The sequence below is a fragment of the Pelodiscus sinensis genome, chromosome 1 (assembly GCF_052426305.1).
Source record: "Pelodiscus sinensis isolate ZL-2025 chromosome 1, ASM5242630v1, whole genome shotgun sequence".
NCBI lineage: Eukaryota > Metazoa > Chordata > Testudines > Trionychidae > Pelodiscus > Pelodiscus sinensis.
Genome location: NC_143052.1, coordinates 86657912 through 86680968, shown reverse-complemented (window position 1 = coordinate 86680968; position 23057 = coordinate 86657912). Strand labels below are relative to the sequence as shown.

Below are 23057 nucleotides of genomic sequence, written 5' to 3'. Positions count from 1 at the left end.
GCAATTTGGAAACCCCCTTGGACCATTTGTTCCTAAAGACAATAAAACAAATATTAATATACAAACAATTGAGAATTCAAACCATTCAGGTCTTACTGATAATCATTGCACAATGCTAGTGATAACTATCTAAAATGAGGGATGAATACATAACATACAGTATTAATGACTTATGCCTTCATATTCAGATTGTTAGATTTATAAAACCAAGCAGAGTTGCACATTTTATAAGCAGATGGAGCATTAGTCTGAAGTATTAACTGAGCCAACAGCAAGCAATTGCAAAGGAAAGCTTTTTCTATTCCAGTATAGTACAGTCATATAAATGCAAATAGGATGACTTGCAAGAATCAGCAGTTGCAATAGAATATTTTTTTAATTACTCATATCTGAGAACTGGATAGGTTTACCCTGAGCCCAACTAAATGTCTTTTGAAACCAATGTCCATGTTTCCATTGACTTCACAGGACTTTGGATCAGATCCCATCCGTCAGAGGCAATAGAAGTAGAGCTCTGACACGGACATCTGAAACCAACTACTCAACGTTCTGTGGAATTAAAATATTGCCTGAAGTTTATTAAATTATAACAAATGTTTCTGTTGCCTTCTGGACGAGAAGTATCACATGACCACAGCAAAGTCATGCAAACATTAAAACGGAACACCAGAAATAAGCAGAAGAAAGGGGTAACTAGGTCAGCAAATGCCATATAATCCGCTCACCGGCCTACTATATAAACAATTGGCAAGCTGGCCAGAGAGTAACTCCATCTCAGAGTGGTTCTTCATCTCCAGAGGTTTTGTCTGCTCTCACACATGCTCTCAGGGAGTATGAAAGATTTTCAGGGGATCAACCTGAAGAAAACCACATAAGAACCCCACTTGAGTTTAGAGCAGCACCTCCTTGCAGCAGGGCTTAGAGGCCATAAACAGCTGCAGGAGATGGTGCTCAGCTACTATCCTGGATTAGCCCAGAAACTGAAATAGCTGAAAATAATTTAATTTGGGGGGTTGAAGGAGGAGAGGAAAATTCATAGAAGACCTGGGATAAATGGTTGGGATAGGAGGACTAATAAGTTAAAGGAAATGTTGGGGGGTTAGGGGTAGAGGAAAGAGTGAAGAGATGTGGGGAAGTAATAGTTGTGGTAAAGAACAAAAAAATAAAGTGGGGCAAAGGAAAGAAATAGAAAATAAATAAAAGGAAAGAAGAAATAGGTGGAAAAGGAAACAGCTTTCTGAATTTTAAATTCATCTCAAGCTCTCTCCAAACTTTTTGCACTGGGGTTTTCCTAGTTACAAGGGCCAACAGGCCTTCTTGAAGCTGAGACCTGAAGAGAGAGAACAGTTAAACCAACAGCCTAATTGGGCTATTATGTATCATTTGTTCCCTGTTCATCATATAATCCTTGATCTAGGTCTCAGATGTGCATGACATTATTGCACGTTTCCCTCTTCTTCTCCACCCATCCCTCATCCCACTCTGAGCTATAGATAAATCTTTTTTCCTACCTGCCTCAAAATGAAAAACTGAAAATACTGTAAAATCTCATTGAGTAAGTTTCTCTCTCTCATGTGTATGTGGAGGGGAACTATTTGTTTTTAATTATGTTTCCATAACACATGGCTTCATTGACAAAACCTACTGTGTGAGTTTCTCTTTCAGCCATAAGAATGCCCATATCACTAAAAAAATAAATTATTCCACGGGGATAATAGGCGAGGGGGAAAGCCATACAAAAAGGCAGCAAAACAAAAATCCTCTTTATTCTGTTTAACTACATTAAACAACTCTACTTTCCTGACCATCATCCATTCTCTTTAAATACTGTTATAGGAGATTTATCAGAGGAAATTTAGTGTTGATAAATGTCAAGTAATGCACATTAGAAAAAATAATCCCAACTATACATACAATACAATGGGGACTAATTAAGCTATAACTACTCAAGAGAGAGATCTTGTAGTCATTGTTGATAGCACTCTGAAAACATCCACTCAGTGTGCAGTGGCAGTCAAAAAAGAAAACATATTAGGAATAATTTTAAAAGGGATAGAGAATAAGACAGAGAACATCTTATTGCCTCTAATAAAACATCTTGAATGTTGCGTACAAATGTGGTTGTCTCATCTAAAAAAATACATTGGCATTGGAAAATGTTCAGAGAAGGACAACAAAAATAATTAGGGGTTTGGAACTGGTCCCATACGAAGAGAGATTAAAAAGATTTGGACTTGTCATCTTAGTCTCCTCTTTTCTAAGGGGGGATATGATAGAGGTCTATAAAATCATGAGTGGTGTGGAAAAAGTGAATAAGGAAAAGTTATTTATTTATTCCCACAATATAAGAACTAGGAGTTACCAAATAAAATAAATAGGCAGCAGGTTTAAAACAAAGAAAAGGAAGTTTTTCTTTACTCAGAGCACAGTCAGTCTGTGGAACTCCTTGCCAGATTATGTGGTAAAGACTAGGACTTTAACAGGGTTCAAAAAAGGAGCTAGATAGATTCATGGAGGTTGGGCCCATCAATGCTATTAGTCAGGATGGGTAGGAATGGTGTCCCTAGCCTCTGTTTGTCTGGAAATGGATGACAGGAGAGGGATCACATGACGATTACCTGTTCCCTCTCTCTGGGGCATCTGCTATTGGCCACGGTCAGCAGACAGGATACTGGTCTAGATGGACCTAGTATGGCCATTTTATGTTTTTTAATAAGTCTTTCTACCACGAACATTTTTCTTTCACTTAGGGCACATTTACACAGAGGGCTAAATCCAAAATAAGCTATGAAACTTGAGCTACCTCAACTGCATAGCTTAAGTCAAAATAGCTTATTTTGGCTTTTGGCGCTGTCTACATAGCAGGAAGTCCAAGAAAGAGAACTTTTCCTCCTACTTCCCTTAATCCTCGAAAAAAGAGGGTTACAGGAGTTGGAAGAAGTCGTCCTTCAGTTGGACATTATTTCAATATTATGGCAAAATAACTGCTTGCATTTAGACACGGACTATGTTATTTTGGAATAATATTAGTTATTCCAAAATAATGCTGCTGTAAAGACATAGCCTTAGAGATATCATACTATCAAGATTTTAATCTGATAATATCATTAATGAATAACTAGATTAAAAAAATTAATCTATACCAGGGTGCCTGATGTCTGTAGAAACATTTTGGAGGAGATGTATATTGCAGGTATCCCATTCTTGTTCAATTACTTATCAGAGCTGACGTACATAATTGGATTACTATAGTCTTTTTAGCTATTTTTTCCATTCAGAAAACATTTAACAAAGCTATTAATTAATTCATATATTACAACTTGACTAGTTAATACAAGCCAAAGTAGTAGGGGAATTTTCCATTACATCTCTCAACAGAAATCCCTATCAGATTTAAAAGAAAATAAATCTTGTACCCAGTTTTAAAGATTGCCTTCGTATCTGTTGGTGGTATCAGATCAGTTCCTGGAGGACAAGTGTTCTCATTCCATTAAAAACCCAACCAACCCTACCCACTCCCTTCCAAAAAACCCCACAACCCCCCAAAAAGACAAAAAAGAAAATACCACAGACTTTATTGGCAGTTTCAGCAGGAAAACTAGATTTGACTAGGCCATGAACCAATGGTAGTGGTGCTCTCTGTAGAACAATGTAGGCACATTGGCAGGTTATGATGGGATAGTCTACATTGCCACTGCCCATGCTGAACCTCTTTTACAGAAAACATGATTGATTCATGAATTGCATGTGATGATACCATTTGCAGGTCATGAAACTGGAATGAGACCTCGTCAGACTGAGTTCAGTGTTATTACTCACCTGCTTAAGTGCTTTGCAGGACCACAGCCAGAGCATTCAGCACCTTCTAGTTTGAGCCCATGATGAAGGCACAGAATACAATAGCAAATAATGAGTGTAAGCGGTTTCCTTCCCCCTCATTAAATGTGAAGCTTTTTTGTTGATTGTACATTTTTGATTAAGTAAGCCAAACAGTCTTTGAGTAAACAACATTATCTGCTTATGAGGTGTCCAGAATCCTGAAATTATGAAGGTGCATATAGTCAGCTGTTTAAAGGTATTGACTTAATGGTATTTTATGTCCCAGGAGTCAGCAAAGAAGCTATTAATGACTGAAATAGTCAACAGTCCTTTTAAAATCATTGATTGACTGCCATATGCTTTTTAGCAGTTTCAGGTTGTTTAGATTTAAATACATTTTCTGCAGCATTTTATTCAGGAAAAATGCTCTGTCCGCATTTCAGGAGCAAAACTGTGGTCAGCACTCCAGCCAAGCAACTCTTATACAGAGAGTAATGTCTGTCAGCATTTATGCTGGAGGTAATTAACAGTTGCCATTCACAATGTAAGGACATTCTATGGAAAGGTGGGTGACAGAATTAAAGGGATTGTCTTGTTTTTTCACACTCACTGATTAGAAGTACAGATATCAAAACGCATTAGCAGCAATAGCAGCACAATATTCCTGATTATAGCCATCCTTGGTTGTGAATACTCCTGTTAGAGTTTCCATCATAATGCCATCTTCACAAGGTTCTAACTTCCAAACATTCATTCATTTTGAGCTAGTTTGCCATGCATGTTCTGTGCCTAAAACAGAGAGAATTTTTTTCTTGAAAGTTTCAATAGCTCTTCAGTAGAAGACATATGGGAAATAGTTTTCATTTTGTGAAATGAACACACAAAATAAAACAAAACAAGACTACAGCAAAAATGGCTGGAGTTAGGAAACTAGTATGGACATACTGTAATCATAATCAGGAACCTATTTGACATTAGATCATGTTATTCATCAATGGTGCGGTTCCACATTACTTACAGTTGGACTAAACGGCATGGCACTAAAAGTACTAGCGGTCTTTCTAGAATATAGTTGCTACCACTGATGAGGAATTATGACTCAGAATTTTGTCCATACAAACATTGTCAGAGAAGGGAGAAACCTTGGAGGGACGTTAGAGGAAGAAACTGAATTGCACAGACTGATAAACTCCATTGCACTGTGCAATATAATGCCAGTTCTTTGATTAGATTATGTGGCATTGTCTAAGGGTGAGTCTACACAGCTGGGCTTAACTCAAAATAAGCTATGCAAATTGAGCTACATCAATTGAGTAGCTTATTTCGAAATAGCTTATTTCAAAAATGAGAGCATCTACACAGCACTTATTTTGAAATACAGCACTCTTCTTCTGACTTCCGTTACTCCTCGTATAATGAGAGTCACAGGAGTTGGAGTAAGAAGTCCTCCAGCTTGACAGTATTTCGACATTATTTCAACATAACTGCCTGCTGCAGACTAAGTTATTTCAAAATAACACTAGTTATTTTGAAATCAAGTTGTTGTGTAGATGTAACCTAACAGAGATTTTAAAAGGCACAAAGAAGAATTAGATACCCTATTGCTCTTGACTTTCAATAGGAGTTGGACTCCTAGATGTCTCCTGTGTCTTTGAAAATCTCCCCCAATCAGCTTATTTGGGTTTCTAACTTTTTTTGTTGCTCAGACAGGGCCATCACAAATCTTGTCACTAGTTCCAGACAAACTGCAGTAGTTTAGGTAGGCCCTTTCTTCCACCCTATTTCTTCAGTGTAAGCATCAACTTCAAAGACCAACTGGAATATTTTAAGTACTACTTGAAAGGGACAGGCCTTTTTTCCCCCCCCTCTCCTCTGCCACCTCTAGATTGCTCTGGATCAGTTACAGGCAGGCAGGAAGGTATCACAGGCAGCAGGACTTTTAGAAGCTCTTCACAGTCTGCTTTGGTCTTAACTATCTTGAGCAGTTTGGTATCATCTGCAAATTTTGCCACCTTACTGTTTACCCCTTTCTCTAGATTATTTATAAATAAGTTGAATCACATTAATGCCCATCACTTCAGAATAAGCAACAGTATAATTTTAAAACCACACTGTATTTCTCCTAATGAGGCTTTGTAGCATTAGCTACCAGTGGTTCCCAAACTTTTCGGCATCATGCCCCCTTTTTCATTTTTGAGAAACCCTCATGCCTGCCTCCCCCCCCAAATAGCAGCAAAAGTTGTTGAGAGAAAAAAAAAGGGGGGGGGAGAACTGACCGGGGCCAAAAAGCAACACAACTTGAGCAGATCACCTCGCGCTCCCCGCCCCTAGAATTTCTTCATGCCCCCCAGTTTGGGAACCCATGAGCTACAGGAACAATAAAAGGGTAAATATGTACTAGAGGACAGGAATCGGCAATAATTATGGGAATTCATGTAAATATAAGATGAAATGCAAAAACATACTACAAATTAAATGTGAAGGCTAAGAAATCAAAAATTCAGAAAGTTTAAAGACACGCTTTAAGTGCACTCAACTATTCAACTGATTCCTTCCAGAGCAGAAAGCAAGCCAAGGAGAAAGCATTATTATATACTTGTAACTACAGCAGCATTGAAAGACTAGGTCCCATTGTGGTAGGCCACCCCTGCTCTATACAATGTCTAGCAGAACAGGACCCTAGTCTCTCAATGCTGGAGTGGGCAATAAAATGTAACTCAGCCACAGATATGCACATCTGTGGATGCAGATACCTGTGGATTTAAAGCAGATATCTGCAGATTTTCAGGGCTCTGCAAGTAAGGGCCAGTTTAGGGGCACCCCTCATCCAGGCTAAGTATTGTTTTGCTGCCTTTTACTCATGCAGTAAGGATCCCAAAATTTCTTTACTCAATACTAAAGTGATACGTAAGCCAACATCAGCCAAAATGGATCATTGTGGCAAAGCAGCTGCAGGTGTGCTTATGCAAATATGATTCATTCCTAACGTTTTCTCCCCTTGCTCACTACTAGATGACAGGGGTGAGCTCATTCAGACCCTACTTGCAGAAGGACTGTGAGGTGACTGAGTGCAGTGGAGGCCTTAAGCATGGATTAGCGATGTTGCTCCCCAGCCCACTAACCAGCAAGTTCTTTTAAAAGTCGGATGAATGTTTTACTAAAAAAAAATGAAGCACATGCGCTTTCACTACAGTGTGCAGATTCCCAGAAAAGGTGGGGAAACCTTTATAAAGGCACCATATCAACAAGGATAACAGTTATTATTATTTATTATTTGCATTATCAGGGATCCAGACCCTGTTGTGCTAGGTGCTCTGCAAATGTAACCTACACACCTAGTGTGGTTCACTGTTCCACGTAGTGGCACTCAGGGTATGTCTACACTGCCACCCTAGTTCAAACTAGTGTGGCTAATGTAGGCATTCGAACTTGCAAATGAAGCCCGGGATTTAGATATCCCGTGCTTTATTTGCATGTTCTCGGGCGCCGCTATTTTTAAATGCCCCGTAGTTTGAACTACCTGCCTGCGGCTACACGCGGCATGGGCTAGGTATTTTGAATTAAAGCTCCTAATTCAAACTACTGTTACTCCTCATTACAGGAGGAGTAATGGTAGCTCAAATTAGGAGCTTTAATTTGAACTACCTAGCCTGTGCCGCGAGTAGCCGCAGGCAGGTAGTTCGAACTATGGGGCATATAAAAATGGCAGCGCCCGAGAACATGCAAATAAAGCCCGGGATATCTAAATCCCGGGCTTCATTTACAAGTTCGAATGCCTACATTAGCCACCCTAATTCGAACTAGGGTGGCAGTGTAGACATACCCTTAGAGCAGTGTTTTTCAACCTTTTTTTTTTTTTAATAAAATACCCCTTTTTAAAAAAATTATAAGTACCCCCAGTACCTACAGTTTTCAGACACAGGACATTTTTTTTCTACTATTGCAACACGTTTGCTTAAACAACTTAATCATAGCTGGGTGAGCGATGGAATTTTTGTTTTAAGTTTTACATCGTTTTATTTTTGTACTTTTTACACCCAAAAATTTCGTTTTCTCCAAATTTCAGTTGTGTTCACATACCCCCCCAGATTTCTCACATACCCCCAAAGGGTACTTGTATCTATGGTTGAGAAACACTGACTTAGACCACATACAGTGAGAGATAAGAACAAGGGAGCTCTACAGCCTAAGCTGAAAGCCAGCTGGCTTTATAGCTCAAGGTGTAGAGGCTCCTATGCCAACTCAAGAAATTCCAGGTTGAAATCCGGCTGGTGTCAATTACAAAAACATGGCTCATATACCAAAGAGCTTTTAATCGAGCTATAAAACAGGAAACAGATGGATACAGACAGATTAGTGAGTACAACTTACAGAAACAATGTGACAATATTGGCCAGCCTGACAGATTGATTTGGAATCAATGGGGGAGAACACATGAGAGATGGCTTAGTATCTGGGATTTAAAATGCTGATCTTAATCAGGGAAACAAAAGGAAAATCAATATTGTCCCTAAAATTATTCGGTCTTTGCTTCATAATTTAGCATCTTTTCCAGCCTTCTTTCCATATGGCTTCCTGTTACACATTTAAAAAAACAGGACATATACCGACTGATATCTTCCTTCCCTCTCTACGTAGTGTTTAGTATTAGTACTTAAGTTATAGTTCCAGCTGAGTCTTTTCTTTTCCAGATCTCTGGACTTGACAGGGGTTTGTCTAGATACACTCACGAAAATACATGCAGTCCCCAAGTGTGCTCAGATTTCCAATCCCAATCAAAGAATGTCTTGAGCTAAACTTCCACTGAGCCAGTCATTAGAAGGCATCAGCACCACCTTGTGGTGCTTGACTTACCCAAACATTTATGCAGTTGCCAGCTAACAGTAGTAGACAGAAAGCACAGGTCCTGAGTCGAAATTAGAACACATTAGGGAATCTGAGCCGGGGATTGCATGTATTTTCATGAGTGTAACTGGCCAAAACCCCGGTCAAGGTCAGAGATCTGGACAAGAAGAGAAACTGGTGACTCAAATGCAGATTTTCATCTTACAGGGAACTTAAGAATATTCAGTTAGAGTTTTGTTCATTTAAGATCCAGCATACACATCAGATGACAATATTACTGTGTAAATACATCTTGCAATTTAGTAACAAGTGAAAAAGGTTTGAATTTAAAAAAATCACAGCAACAAAATAAAATAAGTATGAAGCAGAGAACATATGTTAAACAGAAGGCTCTGGTTGTTGCCAAGTTGCAAACAAATTGAAGAGGCACCTAGAAAATTCTTAGATGTAGATCTTATATATTTCTTATTTATTCCTGTGTCATGGGGAACAACCTGTGTCTTGGGAATTCTTTCTTTTCTGCACGCTAAAGCCTGGTCCACACTAGGCCAGGCAGGCTGGCTTAAGAAAATATGTAGCTGTATTGGGCTCACCTTGAGCCAAACTGTCACAGCATCTACACTGCAGGATGCCAATGGGAGCATATGCTCCCATCAACTTTCCTTACTCCTTGCAGAATGAGGAATATCGGACTCCAGCGGGGCTACCCCCAGTGGTTGGTTTGGGGGTCTACACTAGACCCATTAAATCTAACATTAGAAGCTCAGTCTCCAGAGGGTTGATCATTTCCATAGTGTAGACATGCCCCAAGTTTCTAAACAAATCCAAAAGACATTACTATTGGGCTGGATAGCTACTGTTTCATACTCTGCCTTAACATCACAATTCTTTATTTTAAAATTCATATTTCATCACGGGCAGGTGAAGCAGGCAACAAAATGGAAAGAGACATCTGAACAGATGTATAATTTTTCTGAAGTTAAAGTTCATTTGTAAACTGCATAGGACATTTGAAGAGAGGTTTCTTCCCCCTTTTTGAAATTTCTTTTGTCCAAAACACATGTTATTCATATTTGTAGTTGAAGTCAAATAGTAACTTTTGTGTTTATATGTCCCATTCTCTGTAAAATAAGTCATCATGGTTTCATCTTCTTTCTCCCTCAAAGTCAATAGCAAATAAAAAAATTAAGCTTCAGAACTAGAGCTGGGAAGGAAATGATTTACACATTCCATGAACATTTTCAAATGTTTAAACAATTTTCCTGTGTGAAATCAGGACAAAAAAAAAATCAAATTATCAAATATAGTCACAAAATAAAAAGCTCTTTCCCAGGTTTGTTTTATTTAGATGTTGAGCTTTTTTCTTTTTTAAACTTTCCCTACAATCTAATTAGTTTACATTTTGAAACAAAAAGATGTTTCAAACTAGAGAACCAGAATGTTTCATTTTGAAAATGTTGATACAAAATATTTCAACAATTTCACCTCTTTTGACAATTTTTCAAATTGAGAAATTCAACTTGTTCTATGAAGAATTTAACTTTCAACAAATTGGCATTCTTTGACTAAAACGGATTCATCAAAAAATGTCTAGCCAGTTTTACTCAGAACATACCAGTGACCTCGGAGGAGGCGGGGGGAGAGAAGTAACTAGTTAGCTACCAGACGGAGGCAGCTACAAAAGACAGGTCTGGAGTAACAGTCTAGTGAGAACATCTACAAGCCTCAAGCTGCCAGTAGAAAGAACAGGTGGTAGGATTCCTACTAGCCTGCTTTTACTGCACCCTGCTCAGAGACTCAGTCATTCCTATCAGCCTCTGGTTATCAGGAGTTTGATAAAATTGAAACTGTCCTCTCTCTCTCTAGCCACTGGAATGAAAAAAGAGCTTTCCACTCTGTGATGATGGACTGGAGTCCACTACTCTCACCACCTTCTACAGCTTCCCAGCTCCTACAGAAAAATACTAGGGTCTCATGTAATTTACTTTGCATTTTTGAGGGCTCCTCTGCCCCACAATTAGTTAATTCCTGCTTCTTCACCTCCTGTCCCCTGAAGCCCAAATCAAACATTAGTGTATATGCCATTGTATTACTTGGAAAGACTAGACTTTTAAACATTTTTTATGTATTTATATCTCCCAGGTTTTCTGTTCTCTCTCTTCATTTCTTAATTCATTCCACATTCATAGTTCTCTTCTGGCTACGTGTCCCTTTTCCTCAGAATTTAGCTTTTCCCACTTTATCCTGATGAATCTTTTTTCCTCTTTTGCCATCTAAAGCTTCCTTCTTTTGCTTTCCTGACCACCCACAATCATTTTTCCTTCCATTCTCCCCTCTTCCCTCCTCCCATTCACCAACATATCCTTCCCTCATGATAGTGGGAATACAGAGTGGGAAAGGTGCCTGCCAACTCATCATGCATAAAAGCAAAGAGACCTCTCCTCTCCGGTCTTGTTCCATTCTTCCCCTTCATTTCTTCCCATGTCCTCTTCCATTCCCTGTGTCCTTCTCCAACCACCTTCCTTCTGCCTATTCTGTTCTCCTCTGCATTCCCCTTCCCTTCCATCATCCCAGTCCATCAATTACTCCTTTTTGGTTCCTCATCCCAGCCCCTTTCCTCTTCAGAGTTCAAACCATCTCAGTTTTGACCAGGGTTAAAAAAATAAAGAAATGACCTAGATTGTACTGTACCATCACCACATGCCACTCTTGCTGTAATTTATCACACTCAATGGCTACGTCTACACTGGCCCCTTCTTTGGAAGGGGCATGCTAATTTTGAACTTGGGAATAGGGAAATTCGTGGGGGATTTAAATATCCCCCGCGGGATTTAAATAAACATGGCCGCCGCTTTTTTTCCGGCTTGGGGAAAGGCCGGAAAAAAGCGTCTAGACTGGCGCGATCCTCTGGAATAAAGCCCTTTTCTGGAGGATCTCTTATTCCTACTTTGAAGGGCTTTATTCCAGAGGATCGCGCCAGTCTAGATGCTTTTTTCCGGCTTTTCCCCAAGCCGTAAAAAAAGCGGCAGCCATGTTTATTTAAATCCCGCGGGGGATATTTAAATCCCCCCGCGGATTTCCCTATTCCCAAGTTCAAAATTAGCATGCCCCTTCCGAAGAAGGGGCCGGTGTAGACGTAGCCACTAAGTATATTATATGATTCACTACTCTTTATAACCAACTAGGCTAGCTTGCCTACAATGCAAACTATCATTTTTCAGATCTGTTTCCTACTGCTTGCTGAGACTTCTGAAATCAGATTCTGGTTTTTAAAATATAAAGGACAAACTGCAGGGGAGGAGACTTAATCAATCAATCTACAACAAGGCTTGCTTTGCCTACAGCTCACACTTTTTGATGCTATTATATTGAAGGCAATATAGCACACATTCCACAATCTAAAATGCTCGTTTTCTGGCATTGAAATAAGATTATCGGATGTACAGTCTGCAAAAAACAATGCATCTGGACAGTATGAGTAACCTGCAACAGGACATATACCTCATATGTAGCAAGCAATACAGGCAGTCCCCGGGTTACGTACAAGATAGGGACTGTAGGTTTGTTCTTAAGTTGAATCTGTATGTAAGTTGGAACTGGCGTCCAGATTCAGCCGCTGCTGAAACTGATCAGTTTCAACAGCGACTGAATCTGGATGCCAGCTCTGACTTACATACAGATTCAACTTAAGAACCCCAGGCGTCCCCAAGTCAGCTGTTGCTGAAACTGATTCCAGGAAGCCGGGGGCAGAGCAACTCTGCCTCGGGCTTACTGTAGTCAGCCGCTGGTCAGTTTCAAGCAGCGGCTGACCTGGGGACGCCTGTCCCGCTGCGGGCGTCCTCCGAGGCTTTGTTCCCCGTCTCCCTGGTCTGACCAGCAGACCAGGGAGACGGGGAGCAGCTTTTCTCGCCCCGGAGAACGCGGGCGGCGGGATCGCGGCTCATCTGGGCGTCCCACCGCTCCCATCTTCCGGGGCGAGAAAAGCCCCGTTCGTAACTGCGGATCCGACATAAGTCGGATCCGTGTTACTCGGGGACTGCCTGTAATTTAACTGCCTGTTCATTTCAGCTTTTTATTTCGTATTATTCGTTTTTGGCATTTGTATAACTGTAGCATCCAGGACCTGAGGGACAAACCAACACCCTGCGCTGCTAGATGTTATACAAACACAAAACTAAAAAACAGGCAAACTCCAATGTTTAAAGTTATCTTGTAGAGAAACTTAATTTAGATTTAATTCCTCTGGATAATTTGTGTATGCTGCTTCATTACCTAACAAGGCAGACAACATCGCTGGGGATTTCTTAGCCCCTCTGAAGTGCAGAAGAGCAGGGGAAAGCAAGAAGGACTACAGCAAAACCCTGCAATGGAAGGAACACAAGTACAGAGCAAAGGGTGTGAGGAAGGAGGAGGAGCAGGAAGAATGGGAGCAGTGCAGAAAAAAAAGAGGGCTGCAAACGTAAGGTGGAAAGCATCAAGTTGAGGCACTATGGGGAGGCCAGAGAGGAAAAGAGAGAGAGAGTCAGATGGATGTGGGTGGAAGGTTGCTGGAGGGGAGAGATTTGAAGAGATCTGATGTATTGGGGCAGTAGGCAGGATCTGGAAAGACTGCCTAGGGATTATGTTTACTTTACTTCTTTAACCATGGTGAAACCAGAGGTTGTCACAAATGTCTCCATTTTACTGCTGCTGCAAGAGCTTCACAAAAGGAGAGAGTCCAAAGAGCAAGCACCTTTATGTCCTGTGTGAAGGAGGCAATACTCAATTGGACATGAGATCATAACCCGACTCCCTTAAGTTGGAGGGACACCAGTTAGCAGTTGCAGGCACAGTGATATAGTCAACAAATGAAATACCATATTCTTGGGTTCCACTAGTAAGTCACAGGGTTTTCTACTCATGAAATTCTTGCTAAAGATGTAAATATGGTCATTTAGTATGTCGGACACTTTGCTAACACTCATTAGGGGAAGCTGTCATGAGGCACAGAGGCTGATCTGGGACTATGGCCAGGCAGTGTAGAAGAATAGGAGAAGCAGGGCTGGCCTGCCAAGCACTGGAAGAAGAAAGTGCTGCAGTCCTTTAATCAAGAAGAACATGCTGGTGCATCCTTATAAACAAGTCAGATACACAGGTCTAACTAATAAGTTTGTCTAGAGAATATTCATCAGTATCCTTTCATAACACCTATTAATATTTTAGATAGAAATTTTTTTTAAAAAAGTTATTTTCTGTTTGATATTTTCTTGACAAGTGAATGGAAAGTTAACCATTAGCATGGTCAACAACAACAGAGAAGACTAGGAATCTAAGAATCAGTTACAAATACACTTTGAAAGTTAAATGGGGCAAGACTGTCATAATCGAGACCATCTCCCAAAATAGAGTAGCTTGACTAAGTGCACTTGCATACCTGGAATTTTCAGGGTGGCCGACTGAACCATAGCAGTGCTTTGACTGGCCACGGAGGCAGCGCATGGCTCTCAGTCAATGTTGTGTGCAATCAATGTGCACCTGACTTCAGGTACCCTTGCTTTACATATTTCTTAGTTTAATAATACCGGTAGGAAAAAAACCTACATAGATGGAAACCAGCAGACTCTGGCAACCCTGCACAGGGGCAGTGGTAAACAAAATGTCTCATGGGCCATATATAGAAGCCTGATGGATTGCAGGCTGCTCACCACTGCACTGGAATTCAGCACTGGGCCTAGCTACATTTTGAAAATTTAGTTAATTTTATTAGCTAGATGGCAGTATTTTTTTAATTGTTAGAGTAACAATTGGGACTTTTTGACCCATTAGCACAAACAGTTACAGCTAAGCACAAGAATCGCTATTCAATGTCTGGTGAGACGGCTATTTATCTAAGGAGAAGTGGTATTTCTATCACAAAGTAAGGAGTAAGGTGAGCTCTGTCATAAGCTTTTAAGACACAATCACAGAACTCATACATCTAACATGTTGACCTGAGAATGGGGTTTCGCCAAATGTACACTGATATTTGGCATCCGATAAGCAAAACAGCTACTGAAAGTTATGACATTTGCCTTTTGCTAACTGCTTCACTGGTACCTAATCACACTTGATTTGCCACTGTCCTAACTGGAGAATATCAGTCATTAGGAGCAGTGATTGAAAAACTTGAAACTGGAATTTTTCTTTGCAAGAAATAAAATGGTATGACAGTTCAATTAGTTGCAGGAGATTAAATCATTAATGAGAGTTAGAGTATTAGGTTCTAGGGAGGTAATAATGTATGTTTTCTTTGATTTCAGTAATTCCTTGGAATTTCAGTGCACATTATTCATTGACTGCACTTTTTAATATTCCCATAAGTCACTCTAGACATATTGTTAGTTATGTATTATGAGATTAAAACTGAAATAGCGTAACCCAAATAATGGCATAATATATCTGATGTATGTTTATAATAAAGAGACTTATTTCAGTTAATGGTTCAAGACGTGTTAGGACCTTTTAAAAGTAAATAAAAAAATTAATAAGAGCGTCAAGCCTGGGCACACAGTGCTCAGCATTAGTGATGCTTTTCCATATCAATCACTTTTTTGAAACTGGAACCACACTAGTCCCTGCTTCCATCTAACTGGTATCTATCCAGGACCCTCAACTCTCCCATTTAGCAAGCTAGAAAGAACAGAGTGGTTGCAACCTTTTTATGTCTGTTTTCAACCCTCGAGGCTGAGAATCCTTGACTTAGACTAATGCAGACACCAGCTGTTTACCTTGATGTTGTTTTAAATTCAGTGCCCATTATTTTTGATGCATTTAAGTCAATGAAACTACTTGCTGGAATAAAGTCTATGAGATAATAGGCAAGGGTTTCAAAATAAATTCCATATGGCCAAATCCTGCTCCCTGAAGTCAATAGCAGTTTTGGCAATGATTCTGTGACAGCAGGAACAATCCATTAATTTTTACACTCAAACTACTGATTAGACTAGGCCCTGAATAGTGAGCGTCTGAAAAAAAAAAAAAAAATCTTACCTGTGGATTCTTGACTCAGAGTTTCCTGGCTGCTGCTGCTGCTGCTGCAAGAAGGCACTGGAGTGATAGACAGTGAAGCTGGGCAGGATAAAGGAGCTGATAAATCAACTTGTGGTTCAAAAGATCGATATACAGGAATGCCAGCTTCTTCAGAGATGTAGAAAGGAAGATGAGGGCCACCATGTGCATACGGATTTTTCCAGTGAGAGAAACCTATTGCAAATGGTCCAGCAGCAGCGTAACCTGGCAACAGTATTTAGATTTAAAGCATACGGTTTGGTCTGTTTCATAGCAAATAAAATAAAATAAAATAAAAACAAACAAAATCTAAGCCACAGGATTTGTGTTTTGTTATTATTTTTTTAATATTTAACTCTTAAATAACCTCTCCTCTTCTGAGGAAGGGCCACATCAAAAATATTAATGATACTGGGCCAGATTCTCCTGTGGCATAATCAACAGCTATAACACGGACTGATGTATCCTTTCAATACATCTTTTCCTCCTATTCTTACATAAAACACAGTTAAGCCATTCCACAGAGTGAGCCCAGTCAGATGTCCAACATGGAGTCTGCACTCCTCTTTCTTTCTGCATATACTTTTCTAGTCCCATCTACACATTTTAATACCAGTTTAACTATTTGGATTCGGAGTAATTTTTTCCTTTCAAAATCAGTACAACTCTAGTATGGATGAAATTACACTTATATATAGATGCCTTATACCAGGATTGCTTAGTCATCTTTGCTACAGGACCAATTGTACTGATAAAAACAAGTAGTCCTGTGGCACCTTTATATATGATACCATATTTATAGTATCCTGAGCTTTTGTGGGCAAAACCCACTTCTCCAGATGAGCTGGGCTAAAGTGGGGTTTGCCAACGAAAGGGCATGAGGTTGTATATATATTTGTCAGTCTAAGGTGCCACAGGACTACTCGTTTTTAAAGTTACAAACTAACACAGCTACCCCTCAGACTCGCTAATCACAATCCTTACAAAAGCTGCCAAAGTCAATGCTCTCATAATATGGGCTTTTACTTTATTTCACTTTTACTTTTTGAGATCAGGATATTTAATTAGATGGATGTTGTGTTCTGTTTAACTGTAAAGTAACAGATTTGTGAAAATAGGGTTTAATCCTTCATCTGTCGTCATTTTAGATTGTAAAATCAATTTTCCACATGGCTAAAATTTAACTGAGGAACATGAAATGTAATAGAGACAGAGCTGTTTAATATAGTAATTAAGCCATGATCTGAACACTGAGATAGCATCATTTGCCGACAGATTTTTTTTTTTTTTTGGCATAAATCAAGATTACAGAAGACTGAGGTTTCAAAGAGAGACTTAAACAAAACAGGTGCGTGAGGAGCACCATGGGAGATAAAACTCAGTGTTCACGCATCTAGCATAATGCCTACAGAAAGGAATTTGAACTAGTCATATATATTTCTAGGTTCTAAAATGTAGCCACCATAAATGCACAGGGATCCCAGCAAGCAGAGCCATGACCAATAACAAAAGTTTGCTACAAAGTAAATAGTATTATTGCTGTCAGACAGGGTAACAATCAATCCCTCTGTCCTTCCTGAACTCAAGTAAAATGTGAAAGGTGCCTACCAGCCAATGGAAACTAAAATGAAGTCTTAACATCTCACTTACAGGCTACAGAGACACCCACTGTTGCACATCACTCCGCCCAATACCCCCCCTACTTCTCGTGGCGGGGGGTCCTCTATAAATTAATTAGTTTAGCTTCACACCCATCCCATCTTTATCACTCATGATGAGACTACTGATAATTACAACTCAGATTATCCTGGTTCCTCTCCATTGGCAAATGAAGACCACTAAATTCCCTGACCAAACTTGTCAGAAGGTAACAACCTTCAGGTTGAATTTGCACCTAGAGGCATAAAGCTCATTCATCCATATTTCTTGTTATACACAAAACTAATTGTGTCAGATTTATTTTTTTGCACAAAAATAAAAGTGATTTCACATGTCTACTTACCGACTGTGATCTGGCTGACACAACTGTAGTAACTACTTCCAGCTGAAAGACTGTAACTGCCACTTTTAGTCTCTCGGTTTGCTAAAACAGAAGATTCAAAAAGATTAATTATACAATCAACCATTTAAGTAGGCAAGAGTCATCATGAAGGAGAGAGATATTTCTTTTCCTTCATCAAATGGGGAAAAGGTGGAGGGGTTATAGTGGACCACAAGCTGAATATGAGTCAGCAGTGTGATGCTGTTGCAAAAAAAGCAAACATGATTCTGGGATGCATTAACAGGTGTGTTGTGAGCAAGACACGAGAAGTCATTCTACTCTGTGCTGGTTAGGCCTCAGTTGGAGTATTGTGTCCAATTCTGGGCATCGCATTTCAAGAAGGATGTGGAAAAATTGGAGAGGATCCAGAAAAGAGCAACAAGAATGATTAAGAACATGACCTATAAAGGAAGGCTGAAGGAACTGTGTTTGTTTTGTTTAGAAAAGAGAAGATTGAGGTAATAAAGTGATAGGGAATAGCCAGCATGGGTTTGTGAAGAACAAGTCATGCCAAACTAATCTGATAGCTTTCTTTGATAAGATAACGAGCCTTGTGGACAAGGGAGAAGCGGTGGATGTCATATACCTAGACTTTAGTAAGGCATTTGATACGGTCTCGCATGATATTCTTATTGATAAACTAGGCAAATATAACTTAGATAGGGCCACGATAAGGTGGGTGCATAATTGGCTGGATAACCGTAGTCAGAGAGTTGTTGTTAACAGTGCTAAATCCTGCTGGAAAGGGATAACAAGTGGAGTTCCTCAAGGGTCTGTTTTGGGACCCGTACTGTTCAATATCTTCATCAATGATGTAGATATTGGGATAGAGAGTACGCTTATTAAGTTTGCAGATGATACCAAACTGGGTGGGGTTGCAACTTCTTTGGAGGATAGGGAAATAATTCAAAATGACCTTAGCAAGTTAGAGAAATGGTCAGAGGTAAACAGGATGAGGTTTAATAAAGAGAAATGCAAAGTGCTCCACTTAGGAAGGAACAATCAGTTCCATACATACAAGATGGGAAGCAACTGTCTAGGAAGGAGCATGGCGGAAAGAGATCTAGGGGTCATAGTGGACCACAAGTTAAATATGAGTCAACAGTGTGATGCTGTTGCAAAAAAAGCAAATATGATTCTAGGTTGTATCAACAGGTGTGTTGTAAGCAAAACTCGTGAAGTCATTCTGCCACTCTACTCTGCGCTAGTTAGGCCTCAGCTGGAGTACTGTGTCCAGTTCTGGGCGCCACATTTCAAGAAAGATGTGGAGAAATTGGAAAGGGTACAGAGAAGAGCGACAAGAATGATTAAAGGTCTAGAGAACATGACCTATGAAGCCAGGCTTCATGAACTGGGCTTGTTTAGTTTGGAAAAAAGAAGATTAAGGGGGGACATGATAGCGGTTTTCAAATATCTAAAAGGGTGTCACAAGGAGGAAGGAGAAAATTTGTTCCTCTTGGTTTCTGAGGACAGGACAAGGAGTAATGGGCTTAAAGTGCAGCAGGGGAGGTTTAGATTGGACATTAGGAAAAAATTCCTAACTGTCAGGGTGGTCAAATATTGGAATAAATTGCCAAGGGAGGTGGTGGAATCTCCCTCTCTGGAGATATTTAAGAACAGGTTGGATAGACATCTGTCAGGGATGGTGTAGACGGAGCTTGGTCCTGCCTTGAGGGCGGGGGGCTGGACTCGATGACCTCTTGAGGTCCCTTCCAGTCCTATTATTCTATGATTCTATGAGGGGGGACATGATAGCAGTTTTCAGGTATCTAAAAGGGTGTCACAAGGAGGAAGGAGAAAACTTGTTCATCTTGGCCTCTGAGGATAGAACAAGTAGCAATGGGCTTAAACTGCAGCAAGGGAGGTTTAGGTTGGATCTCAGGAAAAAGTTCCTAACTGTCAGGATAGTCAAACACTGGAATAAATTGCCCAGGGAGGTTGTGGAATCCCCATCTGTGGAGATATTTAAGTGTAGGTTAGATAAATGTCTATCAGGGATGGTCTACACAGTATTTGGTCCTGCCACGAAGGCAGGGGATTGGACTCGACCGCTCGAGGTCCCTTCCAGTCCTAGTATTCTATGATTCTATGTTACTACTTCTTTAAAAAGAAATGTCTCTGCTTAGGATGACAGTGATTTGTATTGCCCTCTCCACAAATGTGCACACACATTTCCCTAGCCTAAAGAGCTTACAATCAAAATACAAGATGAGAGACAAGAGATGGGGGAAGACAAGGTGGAGACAGGAGGACAAAATAGTGAAACAATTAGGATTAGCACAATAAGCAACAGCCACAGCACACCATCTATCTACCTGTCAAGCATTTTGTAGACATAACTGTAGAGCCAAATTTCAAAGACCGATTAGAAGAAGAATGATGTAGTGGCCTTAAAAGCGAAGACATGAAGTTTACTTCTGACAGGTGGAAAGAAGGAACTAGCAGAAGAATGCAAAGAGTAGAGGAAATGGTCAGAGTGGCAATAATACTACCATATCTTTATACACTGTACTAGGGGCTGGATTAAGACCTTTAGCAGCCCTAAGCACTGAAAAGATTATGGTGCCCCCCCATACCTAATTCAAAATAAAAACAATACCATACCGTAAAATCTCTTCTTCTTTTTTTTATGCCCCTGATTTGCTGGTGCTCTAAGCACGTGCTTAGTCTGCCTATTGGGTAATCCAGGCCTGACTGTACCGCGTAACTAATTTACTACAGACAAGAAATGGCATACACCACAGATATGAGACAATACATCAAAAGACAAAATTTAAGAGATGAGGAAATTCTGTGTTTCGTATTTGTATATGTATGCATTTTCCTTGTGGAAAAGAGCTATAGGCTCTAATTGGGGTTAAACTAATAATCAGGGGCGGCCCGTGACTAGAGGTGGATTCGGCCGCCGCCTAGGGCGCCACCGCCCGGGGTGCCCAGTGAGGACGTCACAAGGTGCCCGGGGCGCCCAATGATGATGTCAGTCCATTGATGGCCCTGCAGGCGGGGGTGCCAATCGTGTATTCCGCCTGGGGCGCCAGCTGCCGCAGCCGGCCTTGGACCACTCCTGCCAGAAAGTGTTCTAAATAAACTACTCTGAAGGTAATCTATTGAGTTTAAACAGAGAATGAGAATGCCTCTCTGTTTTCTCAACCACCCTATGGAATTTAATAGAAAAATTTTTCTGTTACAGAGTTGGATAAGATGGTTGAAAAATATCTAGAGAAAGGCTATCATTTCCTGTTTGGTTTTATAGAACTTTTCCTTAAAAGGTCAGCAGAGATTACATAAATGGCTAGCATGTAATTATTTGAACATCATCAGTTCTTGCATAAGCAAGAACAGCTATATGGAGCTTTTGCCTCTGATAGATATGACAGTAACATATCTGCAATATCCTGGGCAAACCTTAGGGAATTAAACATTATTGAATTATATTTAATATATTTTGATCCACTGGAAAGGCAAATGTCAGTGTTATTATATTGAACTTGGTTAGAAGGAAGAAAGATTAATGCATTCTCTAGGAGACAGAGTGAACAATATTGTTTATAGTATTGTAGACATGTTGGTCCTAAGATATTAGAAAGACAATATGGGTGAGGAAACGTCCCAGACTGAGGTGTCAGTAGAGCAGGTTTTGGAACAAATTGATAAATTAAACAGTAATATGTCACCAAAACTAGAAAAGTATTGGCCCAAGAACTCTGAATTTACTCTAGTATGAAACTGCAGAACAATTACATAACCTACATCTTAAATCAATATCTATACCAGATGTCTGGAGGATAGCTAACATAACACTGATTATTAAAAAAAAAAAAAAAGCTTGAGAACTGATCTTCACAATTACAGGTTGGTAAGCCTAACTGGTTGAAATTATAGTGAAAAACAGAATTATCAGATACATATATGAACACATTATGTTAGGGAAGAGTCAACACACATTTTGTAAAGGGAAATCATGCCTCTCCAATCTACTGGAATTCTCAGAGGTTGTCAACAAACATGTAGTCAAGGATGATCCAGTGGATATAGAGTACTTGAACTTTCAGAAAGAGTTTAACATAGTTCTTCAGCAAAGGCTCTTAAGCAAAGTAAGCAGTCATGGGATAAAGGAAGGTCCTTTCATAGCTCAGTAGCCAGTTAAAAGAAAAAAAAAAAAGAGAGGTAAAAAGCAGGTTCCCCCCAAAAATGTATACGGACACCAGTGTTGTACGACAAATTCATAAGTTATCTGAAAAAAAGGTAAACAGTGATATGGCAAAGTTTGCAGACAATATAAAGTTATTCAAGATAGTTAGTCCAAAGAAGACTGTAAAGAGTCATGAAGGGATCTCGCAAAACTGGAGAAGAAAATGGCAGATGAAATTCTATGATAAATGCAAAGTAATGTACACTGGAAAACATCATTCATATATATATATATATATATACTCTCTCTCTCTCTAAATAAATAAATAAATAAATATAAATATAAATATAAATATATAAAAAATGATGGGGTCTAAATTAGCTGCTATCAATCAAGAAAAAGATCCTGGAGTCATTGTGAATAGTTCTCTGAAAACACCCACTCATTGTGTAGTAATAGTAAAAAATACTAACAAAGTTAGGAATCATTAGAAGAGGAATAGATAATATGACAGAAAATATAATTGAATATTGTGGGTAGTTCTGGCCAGCCCAACTCCAAAGAGTTATATTAGCATTGGAAAAAGTACAGAGAAGGGCAACAAAAATTATTAATGGTGTGCAACAACTTCCTTATAGGAAGAAATTAAAAATGTAAGGATTATTCAGCTTGGAAGAGACACAGCTGAGGAAGGATATGAGAGAGGTCTATAAAATCATGATTGATGTGGAGAAAATGAATAATGTAATGCTATTTATACCTTCACATTACACACGAATCAAGGGTCCTACAATAAAACTAATAAGCAGCAAGTTGAAAACAAAAAGGAAGTACTTCTTCACACAATGCATAGTCAACCTGTTGAACTTGTTGCTAAAGGATATTGTGAAGGCCTCAGATATAAGTAGTTTCAAAAAAGAAAGAGATTCATTCATAGAGGATAGGACCAGAGATAACTAATAACCAAAATGGTCAGGAAAACTGCATGCTCTGTGTAATCCTATATCTCTAACTTCCTGATGTAAGAGCTAGATGGGAGAGACTGATCACTCAATTGCCCTGTTCCGTTCATTGTCTCTGTAGCATTTGGCACTAATCACTGTCAGAAGACAGGATACCAAGTTAGATGGACCATTGTTCTGACCCAATAGGGCCATTCCTAAATTCTAACATGGTTGTTCTTAAGTTCTAGAA

At 39.6% G+C, this 23057-nt stretch overlaps 1 protein-coding gene across 3 annotated transcripts in view; it reads right to left on the bottom strand.

The window, feature by feature from the left end:
• ANO4 (anoctamin 4) overlaps positions 1–23057 on the bottom strand; it is a 324825-nt gene that overhangs the window by 283679 nt on the left and 18089 nt on the right. For all 3 annotated transcript variants that reach the window (XM_075934238.2, XM_075934244.2, XM_075934250.2), the window contains exons 2-3: positions 17693–17773; positions 15673–15915 (exon numbers count right to left, since the gene is read on the bottom strand). In XM_075934238.2, coding sequence (XP_075790353.2) covers positions 15673–15915; positions 17693–17773 — 324 coding nt within the window. The remainder of the gene's footprint in view (positions 1–15672; positions 15916–17692; positions 17774–23057) is intronic.